Source organism: Labeo rohita, unplaced genomic scaffold (genome assembly GCF_022985175.1).
Source record: "Labeo rohita strain BAU-BD-2019 unplaced genomic scaffold, IGBB_LRoh.1.0 scaffold_598, whole genome shotgun sequence".
Taxonomy (NCBI): domain Eukaryota; kingdom Metazoa; phylum Chordata; class Actinopteri; order Cypriniformes; family Cyprinidae; genus Labeo; species Labeo rohita.
Window position 1 is genome coordinate 10,349 of NW_026129522.1, and position 12,858 is coordinate 23,206.

At 36.0% G+C, this 12,858-nt stretch overlaps 1 protein-coding gene across 1 annotated transcript in view; it reads right to left on the minus strand.

The window, feature by feature from the left end:
• The window catches only part of LOC127161236 (uncharacterized), a 12,887-nt gene extending 953 nt beyond the window's left edge, over positions 1-11,934 (minus strand). Inside the window, exons 1-3 of the mRNA XM_051103878.1 lie at positions 11,597-11,934; positions 4,775-5,056; positions 593-596 (exon numbers count right to left, since the gene is read on the minus strand). Coding sequence (XP_050959835.1) covers positions 593-596; positions 4,775-5,056; positions 11,597-11,885 — 575 coding nt within the window. The 5' untranslated portion in view covers positions 11,886-11,934. The remainder of the gene's footprint in view (positions 1-592; positions 597-4,774; positions 5,057-11,596) is intronic.
• Positions 11,935-12,858: the final 924 nt, after the last annotated feature.

Sequence of the window (12,858 nt, forward strand, 5' to 3'; positions counted from 1 at the left end):
CTTTGACTCACAAACTGTGCTGTTTGGAAAAAACACATGAAATGGCAATTTCAATTTTGTCAAGTGTAAATGTGTATTGTATATGTAAAAAATATTTACACATATTAAAATGATGAGTGCACAAACTAGCAGGTTAGTGAAATTAGCTCCAAGTGTTCTTGAACAGCAGTTGTAGGGAACAGTGGTCCACAAAGAAGTCAAAGTAGTAGTAGTAGTTCAGCAGAAGATAGAAGATCTACGGGACAGTAGTCGGGTTGGCAATGAGCGTAGTCATTGATGAGACCAGAAAGCCGGAGAATGGTTTGTGTAGGTATTTATGGGCAGTCTTGATTAGGTGCTACAGGTGAAATGAGTCAGAATTCAAGTGATTGAGATCGATTGGGCAGAGTTATGAGATCTGGTGCTGATGATGTTATTGGCCTTGAGACAACAGCCAAATACAGAAACATGCTGCACAGAGCATCACTGTAGGGCATCAGAGTGAATCAGACAAATTGAAGATTCGATCAGAACAATGTTCAAACCCGAGTCCGAATTCCACAAAGAGGCTCAAGACAACATGGATGATCGTAAATCAGGCCCTAGCGCCAGCCAGCCTGAAGTGAGCCCAACCAACCAAATCCTTCACAGCTTTAAACAACTTGCAACATTAACACAAAAGAACAAAATCATTGATAATCCTGACTCAGGAAGGAAATTGTCAATTTTGGGGCAAGAAACCCAAGATTAATGGTCAAAGATACAGCACATCAGGACCATCACATGAGGAAACTTTGTTGGGTGGTTTTCCCCCACCTAGGAGACAAGGACCAGACCGAGATTCCTTCCATACCCTTTTTGACCTTTGTGTTCCCTCACAGAGAACATACCATCACGTTCACAGGCTCTTTTACATATATATGCAACTAAATGATGCTAAAAGGACATGAGAAACTAATAATTTCTATGCATAACTCTGTATTATGTATGTAACCCACACATTTGACTATCATGTCCTAAGTACTCATTGTGTATGTATTTTAATAACTATTGAATAGTTTTTAGGTTTACATTTGTGTTTGGTATGTATTAGTTTGAAAATTTGCTTTTAGCTATTGGTCTTAGCCATTGCTTTTAGTCATGCTTCTAGCTTTTAGCTATTTTTCTTTCTCATTGCTTCTAGCCATGCTTTTTGACATTGCTTTTGCCACTGCTTTTTGCGTTCATTGAGTGCTTCCTGGCTTGCATGCCAGCCACTCCTCTAAAAATGAAAACATGAGGAGACTGTCACATTTTTTTCTTTTACTTTAATCTTTTTCTTTCCTTTGAGAGTTTCATGTTCTAATTTAAGTTGTAAGACACGTCCGCTAAAGCCGTGTCTCAGGCTTTGTGCCTGCCTCAAAACTTCAACCAGCGTACACGACTCCACATCATCCTCCAGCTAATGCCCAAGTCATCACGTCAAACTTCCGGCCAATCAGCAACCTTGGGAAACCCCTTTCTGCAGGACATCATCAAAGGAAACCCCTTAAGACAAAGGCAACGCAAGTACAACTTCTAGATTTTAGCTGAACTGGTGCATTTGATATCAAATTTAACAGCCTCATTGAGAAACTCAGTGCAAGGGTTAATTAGATGATTAATGGTTGTTCGGGTCTAAGCAATTGCATATACATATGCTATAAACTTGGGATTTCATATTTTCACTCTCCTATACTCATTCTTTCCTCACTTTCTCTTTCTGTAACTTGTGTGAATGTGTGTGTTTATGTGCTAGGTTAGTTTATATGTCTTAGATTTATCCAATAATTCTTATTCATGTTGAAAAGAGAAATATCTTGTGTTTGTGCTTACAAGTTAATGTCTTAAACTGCAACCTTGTTTCCATGCTAATAAATGTGACCCTGGACCACAAAATCAGTCTTAAGTCGCTGGTGTATATTTGTAGCAATAGCCAAAAATAATTGGAATATTAAGTAAAGATCATGTTCCATGAAGATATTTTGTAAAACTCCTACTGTAAATATATGAAAATTAATTTTTGATTAGTAATATTTATTACTGAGAACTTCATTTGGACAACTTTTAGGGCGATTTTCTCAATATTTTGATTTTTTGCACCCTCAGATTCCATATATTCAAATAGTTGTATTTTGGCCAAATATTGTCATATCCGAACAAACCATACATCAATGGAAAGCTTATTTATTCAGCTTTCAGGTGTTGTATAAATCTCAATTTAAAAAAATTTTACCCTTATGACTGGTTTTGTGGTCCAGGGTCACAAATAGTGTTTTCACTATATTTTGGATAGTAATATCCATTGCACAGTTGATGTTATACGGCTCGTTCCATAATTCGCTGGCCGACTCATTATCAGCTTTAGAATGGAGATTTTGTTCAAATTCCCTATAAAATCTTAAACAATTCCCTTTGTGCTAAATTGACCTGTTTCCCTAACATCACTTTTCTATTTTTTTTCGATTTGGTCAACAAGACAGCTTCAGCACTGGTTGCACGGCTGGATCCCAAGATGGACATGGTGCCATGGCATTCTCTAGCCTTTCTCAGGCCAGGATGGATGCTATCACTTAATCTACAACCCCCTCAAAGAGGCAGGCCTATGCTTTGAAGTAAGGTCTGTTTGGTGAGTGGTGTGCCTCTCAAGAGGAACCCCAGAGATGGTTGGTTAGTGTGATGCTTTCCTTCCTGCACACCATGATACAGTGGATGGTACATCCCTGGAAACCCTAACATCAGTCGACGTAATGTCAACGTGACTGACTGAAAGGGAATGTCTTGGGTTATGTACGTAATCCTCATTTTCTAAAGGAAGGAATGTAGAACTCACATCCCTCATGCCACAACTATAAACTGCGCTGAATGGCGGGATGCTTCTTGAAATTAAATGAGTAGATGCATGCTGCCATTTTATATACCTGTATGTAGGGGTGGCTTGGCATGCAAATTCCACTTTTCTTGTAATGCTCAGAGGTGATTGGGGCTCCCAAGTGAGACCCCTAATGTCCGTCGACGGTCACATACATAACTGAGATGTTTCTTTGTGAACTCTCCATGACACTGTGCCTCAATTACAAAACAACATGCTCAGAAGTCCAATTAATCTTCTGACATGGCCCAGGATGCCTTAAAAATAAACTAACCAAACCCCTCTAGTTGAGAACCACTGCTGCTTACAAGTGAACCCTGCAAAAACGACGTGACATTTTGTGCAGATGAGGTGGGCAAATAAACCAATAATTCAAGACCAGTACCCTGAATACTGAATACTAGACAGGCTCCTTCAAGGTATGTATGGCACCTCTATGTTCAGTAAGCTTGATCAGAACTGGGGTTATGATCAACTGGAGCTCACAGCACAGTCCAGAGGAATCACAACATCTGCTGTACGTAATGGCACATATCAATACGAGAGAGCGATCAGAGAGCAAAATCATCATGAAGTTGCTTCAGCACTTGCAGGTATTGAGGGAGTGGAGAAAATCTCTGATGATATTATTATACACGCTCCAAACCAAGAGACACATGATTAGAGACCACATGCAGTCCACCACAGGGTAAGAAAATCACAGCTTAAGGTGGAGGACAAAGATCTGATAGGAAAAGAAAAGATAAAAAAAAACAAAAACTGACGACTCAGTTGCCTGTTGGAGGAAATATAGTGCTGATATGTTGTGTTTATGTATTTCACTGTGTTCTCCAAGTATATTATAATTATTTTATTATAATATATTATATAACAACAAATATTATTATAACGTCTCCCAAATAAGCATTTGTTTAGTTTAAAGGAGACACTAGAAGTTGTTGGTTTATTATTGTGTATAGAAAAATAAAAAAAAGAAAACTAATGTGCTTAATAATAATGTAAACATTTACAAATGATGTTTTAGTAATGCATCTATTAAACATATGGTTAGTATTCCTCTAGGAGGCGCTCTGCATAATCAGTGTAATAAAACATGGAGAGACTCTTAAACCTCAGAGTGAGAAAACTTTATTGATAAATGCAAGCAAATACAAACAGCAAATGGACACAGTAGTAATATGAGATCTGTTTCTTATCTGAGAAAATATAAACAAGTTTTTCAAACTGGATTTCTGAAAAATCCAACACTAAAAAGGTGCAAGGAGAAAGTGCTTGTTATATTATATTCTTATTCAGCCAGTAGAAGAGCTTCAGTATTACAGACATCTGATATATACAATAACAAAACTACACTACCTTTGAATGTGATTTGAGTTGATTCTGAAAGTCTACTATTAAATATGAAAGATTAGATTGAAAAAAAAAAAAAAAAAAAAAGCATGTTAGCCTATATTAACTAATCTAGCATAAGCAATGAAATATTTTAATTATTTATTATGACAAGCACTCACATTTACTTTTAAGCTTTAATGAGAGAATACATTGATGTTTGTTTTTCAAACCATCTTCTGGAGTGGAAATGAGCCACCTAAAATAAACATATACCATACAAAACAATTACAAATAAACAGAGATTAATAAATAATTAAGAGAAATGTCATCAATCATGTACCTGATGTGTGAATATGTGCTTGATCGTGTTCAGCTTTTCTGGATCTGATGTCATAAACCAGAAGAATGACAGTAGCCACACCCACCAGAGCAGAGAGGACCAATCGGATCACAGCTTCAGTATAACCACAACAATGGACAGACTCTGAGGAATAAAAACATCAAACTGAGATCAGCTCAATCAATAAATGTTAATATCAGCGCCGACATCAACTAATATCAGTGCTGCTGTACCTGAACATGTGTGACAGAGTTCAGTGTTGAGATGTGTGGTCCGGTTGGTGAATGAATAAGCCACAACACAGCTGTAGGAATCATCCACACGCTCAATCTCCAGAGGTAGAGAGAGACTGATGCTGAGATCAGACACACTGATGCTGAACAATAAACTGTTTCCTTTGTACCAGGAGAGAGTCACATGACTCACATTCACCACTGAACACACCAATGAACAATATGATGATGATGATGAACATTGTGAAGAGTTACTGCTAATGACAGGAACAGGCAGACGAGCTGCAAAAAAGATTCAAGCAACAAGCAAGAAACATTGAGAGGAAGTAAGACTGATCAAGAGTAGAGCTTTTAAAAACAAAACCTGGCTGTTAATGTAAAAATTAAGGTTCATCATAATAAAGTAATTCCTTAGACCTAGCTATAATAAATAAAACATGTGAAGCTGATTTAACTCACCGAAGACAGTGAGAACAAAAGGAAAACTGCTTATACGTTTGTTCCATAGTTCATAAACTCCTTCATGTTCAGTTGTGGCGTTTGTGATGGTCAGAGATCCAGTTTGATTGTTCAGCTTCAGACTGTCTCTGAATCTCCCATCAAGAACATCATCATATACAGTCATGCTGTTGGCCCGTTTATTAATTTTAGTTAAAGTGACTCCATTTCCAAATCTCCACTCAATGTCATCATCATCCATTATTTCAGTAAGACCAGAGTTTAGAGTAACTGAATTTCCAGTTGTTACTGACACATACTTTGCTCCTGTATCACCAAACACACATGCAGAATAAACACAAACAGGGTTTAACACAGATTTAGACAGTCATTAAGTTTGAAATTTTATTTTGAAATGAATATCATTAAACACCACAAGCAAAGTGGAATTTAGACCAATGCTTGTTTGTGGTGATTACAATACTAAACTGATATTTAACTCACCATTGACAGTGAGACTGAAAGTCTTTACCACATCGTTTATCTCTAGTTCATAATCTCCAGCATGTTCAGGTCTGGTGTTGGTGACGGTCAGAGATCCAGTTTGATTGTTCAGCTTCAGTCTGTCTCTGAATCTCCCATTAAGACCATTATATACAAGGAATCTGCTTTTCTGTTTACTGATTTTAGCTATTAAAGTTTTTTGACGTCCAAATTTCCACTGAATCACATCATTATCCTTCATTTTAGTAAGACCGGAGTTTAGAGTGACTGAACGTCCCTCCTTCACATACTTGACTTCCGTAAAAAGAAACTCACCTAAAAAACAGAGTTTCACAATGATATATAATAAAACAGAGTAAAGTTCACCATCAAGGAACAGAGGGAAGTCTGCTGTGTATAATATACCTCTTATCTTGTTAACTGAATGTGCTCCTCTTGTGTTAATTAGGTTAATTATCTGAACGTGCTCCTGCCGAACTTTGTTAATAAAACATTTAAAATCACTCTAATAGCAGTGTTTAGACCTGCATTTAAACCTGATCTGACATTTACTTATGAGAACAACAGTAAATGTTAATTCTCTTTTAACTAAATTAACCAGTAATTTAATGTTAACAGAACTTACCAATCAGACGGCAGAAACACAAACAGAACAAAACTAATTTGAGAAACATTTTCTTCATCAGTTCACTGAAAAGCTCACGATAGAATGTCTGAAAACACGACTGAACTGTGATATTTATCTGTTGAATCTTTTCTTAACAGGATTCAAACTCTTTCTCAGTTTCCTGTACCAGAGGAAGTCATAAAAACGATCAAACTTTTGCTGATCTTACATTTTAAAATAAATTCTGGCCCTGCATGAGTGAAATCTTGCATTTCAGCAAAAGCTGTTTATCCACCGACAGATTAAACCAGACACTGATGTTTGTACAGATAAAACAGAAGAGAAAAAACCTTGCAGGCTCCATTTTAACTCAAAACCCAGTAAATTACACATCTGTAAATGCAATTAGCCTCTGAGATTTGGTCTACGGAAAATGTGCTGATAAATGATTGAGTTGATAATGTGATCTCTGGCTTCTGATTGCAGGTATTTTGGCAAATCTGTGCACAATAACTTTTGAAAGTTTGCCTTGGTCTTTTCTTCTGGAGAAACTGAGATGTTTAGAGGCCTGGATCAGTGATTTCTAAAATGATGATGAGCAAAGAGCTGCAACAGTAGCAAGGATTGGAAAATTACAGTCAAGTGAACAGGTATTTTTTGTTTTATTTTTTTTTTTTTTTTTTTTTTTTTTTTTTTAGGGGTGTCATGTCAGTGGCTCAGTGGGTAGCACTGTTGGTCACAGCAAGATGGTCCCTGGTTCGGGTCCCGGCTGAGCCAGGATTCCTTTGTGTGTGTGGAGTTTGCATGTTCTCCCCATGTCTGCGTGCACTCTAAAAAAACGCTGGGTCAAAACATGCTGGGTTGTTTTCCTTAACGCAAATATTTAATGGAAATTACTGCTGCTGGCTTAAAATAAACCAAAAATAGATTGAAAATTCAAAAGCAGACACAGAATTACTAGAGGCAACAGTAATAATCAAAACGTGAACATTTTATTAATAAGTGAAAACACCCATGGACCAAAATATAAGGCAAATTGAATTATGCAGAATATTTTCAATTTTGCATACATTTAAACTCATTTAACAAGCATTTTAAAAATAAAAAATACAACATTTAAAAGTAACATTTTACTTCAAGTGTATTAAACTGTTCTCTGTTATCCCTTTTGACTGAAATAGTGCAGAATCTCCTGCCGGTGTGTCGCTGAAAACTGAGACAGCGATGGGCTGCTATTCTGAAGGATAACAGTACAGAGTTTTGAGAACATATTTTAAAACCCAAATTCATTAGAAGCAGTATTGTAATGTTATGCAAGGCAAGGCTTTTCCATCACGCAAAACGATCATTGCTGACGCATTTAGCTGACTGACATCTCGTCTGTATGTTGTGTTGCATAAAATAAAATAATTTACTCCGCAATAATAGATAAATAAACAGACTTGGTTAAAGTGCCCGCACTGGGTTATTTCGTTGGAGGAAGGGAGAGGAGTGTATAGTTTCAGCAGTCAGTGAGATTGACCCAGCCACAAACCCAACAGCTGACTTACACACCCAACATAATGACCCAACAGGCATAACCCTGCAATTGGTTTAAAAAAATAACTTGCGTTTTTTTAGAGCGTGGGTTTCCTCTAGGTGCTCCGGTTTCCCCCGCAATCCAAAGACATGCATTATAGGTGAATTGGACAAAGCAGATTGGCTGTAGTGAGCAACTGTGTCCCAATTGCACAAGTTAGTGCACTCTCAGGGCTGGGTTGCAGCCAGGGGCATTTCTACAATTTGAAAACATCTGGGCCTGGTGGCAAAACATCAGGGGCTAGCAGTGGTGGATGGGAGCTCACATCATAATTACGTAAGATTTTGTTAGACACAGGTGAACCTGGATCCTTCTACAGAGGTCTGGGGGCATGCCCCCCAAAAGAAAATTTGATATATTTTAAAGTTCAAATTCATTAATCTGGTGCACTTTGAGAGTTAAAAATAAGAGCTATACATTAATCCATGTTCAGTGTGCAAATTGATCAAAGAAAAAAGGTTGATGACCTGACCCACCCCTCTTCTGATACTCTGAAAACATTGGATCATGAACTCATCGTGTGACCAAAGTCTGTGAGAAAACATATCAAAGTATTATCACAAAGTTAAAAGTTTACAAAATATATTAAACAAATAAAATAATACATTTAAAAATATATATTTGCATGTAAAAATAGGGCCCCATTTATATTATTTATTTATTTTCAAATTCCATTTTATTTTATTTTTTTCTAAATTCTTTTTTTTTTTTTTTTTTTTTTTTCTGTTTTAATTTTTCTGGACTGGATTTTTAATGGGTAAATCTGATTTTCTTAAAATTTTCTTAAATTTTATTAATTAAAACGATGAAACTTATACCATTTAACATCAATTTATCAAAAGTTAAGTTATGTTTAGGGCCCTATGAAATGTTTTTTTTTTTTTTTTTTCCTCACCTTATATTTTATTGTTACCAAATTTGTTTTAGCATGTCTATTTATTTAAATGCATAAACAACTTTTATTTATTTCTACAACAGCATTATGAAATTCTGTGTTGTGTATTTACATTTCTTTAGTTCTGAAATAAGGGCATAAAATATTAATTTATCTTTTAATTCATATAAAAAAATAATTTTATTTTTGGCAAATAAAGGGGATGTACTAATAAAATGTAAAAGATGGAAGAAATATTGTGTAACAAAGTTTTATGAATTTTTCAACAGTAGTAGTAGTAGTAGTACTGTAGGTACACATTCTACTGAATGATGTATTTCTGCCACAGTGTCTACAAGCTAAACCAAACTTTTATTTTGACGGGTTTCCGTAAATACCTTTAAATTTCTGTGAGTATATAACCCTGGTTTACTCAAATGAAACAATGTATGTCACGAAGTACTCTCAGAGCAGTTCTGGAGACGTTGTTCATGCATTTTTTATGGCAGATGCGGAAACAGCATATGCTGGTAGGTATATTTTGATCCTGGTTTATGCTGGACCTTGGCCAGCAACATGATCAGCATAAATCAGCAAAGGACCAGCATAAACCAGCATCAAACATACCTAACCAGCATCACAGCATCCAAACAAACCTACCAGCACTTTCTTGTTTTTTTTTTTTTTTTGTTTTGTTTTTTTTTCCCACCAGGGAAAACATGTAGGATTCATATTTAAACGGTATTTTGCGGCGTAATATTTACAGATACTAGTCCATATCGCGATTTGAATGAAGTGCAATGATTAATTAATTCAAACTTTAAGAGATTCCGTGAATTCCTCGGAAATCATACTGCCATACAAAAACAACTGGGGCTCAAGAAAAATCTGAAATGGCGGTTGCTGCATTGTGTTTTGTCTATTTAATTCAGCATTTTATGAGATAAAATGCTGTGCCTGTCGGCCCTGCCTGTAAAGTTAACAAAGGTAGGAAAAAATATACTCATCATTTTAGTGCACAGACGTCTCCAACAAAACAAAACAAACAAGACAAGAAAGTGACAGTAAATTTGACATATTTCTCTTCGTCTTTCTCTCCTTATTTTGATGCATTGTGTGTAATGTAAGATTTATTTGATATATATTTTACTATTAATATTTAATGTTATGACGCTATTAAGAAAAAAAAAAAAAAAGAGAACTATTGTAATTTAAGACACTTCATAAAGTGACCACTAGATGTGACTGTGTGACGACTGTGTTAATGTGATTAACGTTACCTCTCCCTGTGTCAGAAGCAGTGAAGTTTTCTGGCTATTCCACCAGGAGGCGCTCGACATAGTAAAATTAATAAAACATGGAGAGACTCTTGAAACTCCGTGTGAGAAAACTTTATTGATAAAACCAGAAAAGCAGAAAAAAGCATGATATTAAGTAATCCAGTGTAAGCAAAGCAATCTTTGTTAATCCGCAGTATTTATCATTCAGAATCAGAAACTCATCAGAAATCATTTTAAAATACACTGACAAAACAACAAATATCTACAATTATATTTGTAACAGTAACAAAGTGAAAGCCAGATGCAGTTATTGTAATCAGTACATGATTTGTGAGGAAACAGAATTACAGAGTTTGATCATTGTTCTGTGGTGAAACCCGTGTAAATCACCTCTGTCAGTTCGGATTCCTGTAACACAAATGCAAACAAATGCAAAATAAAGTCATTCATATTAAATAAATGACAGAAATTTGCTGCAGATTCATCATGAGGATTGATAATACACTGTACCGGAGCATCAAATAGAGTATTATGGGATAGAATGAGGGAATATTATGGGTTATGAGTCAGTGTTTCTTGCACTGAATGACTGTTTTGTGTCTTTCTAAGGATGTTTATTATGAAATTTTAGAACACAAGAACAAAAAAAAAGTAAAACCAAGCAACATGATTGACTGTTGAAACCACAAAAAATGTTCAACACATAATACACCGCAGACTGCATACATGTGTAATAAGTTACTGAAGTAGTTTGCAGTATGCAGTGATACACATTTTAAACTGTATATTGCTATCTGTTATGGAGTTATTTTGAACTGTAACAATAAATGTAAATGTCATTAAAACAACACAGAGACTTTTACTGTCATTAGTCCAGTGTGTTTGTAGAGTTTTTCAGCAGCTTGAGTCTCGTCTTCACAAAGTGTGATGACAAACACGTTCAATCAAAACAGGGAGAATAGTGTTGATTCAGAAATAAGACTCGTTGTTTTTACAGATGTGTGAGCTGTAGATTCACTTGACCTGCGTCTCTGTGTTTCCTGTAGATACAAAACATCACAATCACAGCCACAATGATCAGCGATCCAGTAGCAGCAGAGATCAGCACTAGTATCAGAGATACTGAGAATGACGGAGGTGAAAGAGGATAATGTAACATAAAAGGTGATGGAGACTGTGATGGAGGAGTTGAAGGAGGAAATGAAGGAGTATGTGGGTCCAGTGTTGTAACGGCTAAATAAATAAACACATATCTCATAGTTGTTTTATCCAAACATGTCTGATAGAGTTCATGTTTAAAGTTGATACTGTTAGTCCACATCTAAATTTGTTTCTCAAGATTTAGAATAGATTCATAAGTTCATACTGTCAGAGAAGAAAAAGTCATTAAAAAATGGCCAAATGCAAGAACAATAAGGTAATAAAGGAAAGTAATTCTGTGTGTGGTTTGCTTGTTTTATAAATACTCATTAAATCATTTTGTAAAAAATAATTAATAAACAATCATTTGTTTGAAGACTGGCAGCTAATTATGACTCACCATAGACAGTAACACTGAATCTGTGTTTATCCACTGAGCTGCTTAGACTGATCTCAGCTTCATAAATTCCAGAGTCTGTGGTTCTGGTGTTTGTGATGGTCAGAGATCCAGTCTGATGATCCAGCTTCAGTCTGTCTCTGAATCTCCCATCAGGACCATCAAGGATCCTACTGATCTTTCCATTGGTTTTAGCTATAAGATTCCTGTCAGTTCCGAATGTCCACTCGATCTCATCATCTGTCTGTATTTCAGTAACATTAATGTGCAGGGTGACTGAATCTCTCTCCATCACTGACACTGACTTCACATCAACACCAAACACACCTGAAGAACAAAGAACAAACTTGAGTTTTATCAAATTTACATTTGAAATGAATAATATCCTGATCAATCACATGCACACAACAGAAGTGTGTGGATTAATACTTGCATCTTTGTGGTGATTTTGAATAAAACTTTGATTTCCTGATGCAGGAACTTAAGTTCATTTGTGCTTCACACAACATCATACACAGAAAACACAGAATCATGTCACGACTGGAACTAAAGCTGCTGCTGTTTGAGCTTCAGTGTTGTATTAGGACTGGGGAAAATAATGTGTTTACATTTGTTGTTTAACAAGTTAAAGTAATTCAAGCTAATCTATGTGTAACTTTTGTCCTTCTAGCGGTTGGAAATTGTAATGATCAATCCACTGAAGGCGAGTGTAGTGAACCCAAGTGGAGTTTATTTAAACAAGGTGAAATCCAAAATCCAAACAATGACATACCGACTTGACTTGAAACTGACTTGTCATAAACAGACTTAACAAACTCACCGACAGCAGGTTACAACATCAATACATGACAAAAGACCATGGCTACAGGAGGGCTATATATATATATATATATTTATATATATATACCAAATAATGAAGGTCACATGACACAAACCATCCAATAGGGAACAAGACACATGACTAGAACAACGGTTAGGTGTGTTCGACATGAACTATGGCTACAGACAGCGGTCAACAAGATTAGCCGAGAGCAGTCGGGGACGGAGTTGAAAACGGAGCCGTCAAGTTGGACACTTTCTGCTCTCATTAGTGATGATCTCGTGGTGTTTGCATAGTCTATCAAAGATGAAGTGAATTAAATGCATTATTTGTCAAATACACAGATGTTTCAGAAGCATTTTCAAGAGCAGCAGAAACACGTTTCATAGTTACTTGGAAAAAGTAATCTGATTACGTAACTCGCATTACTTGTAATGCATTACCC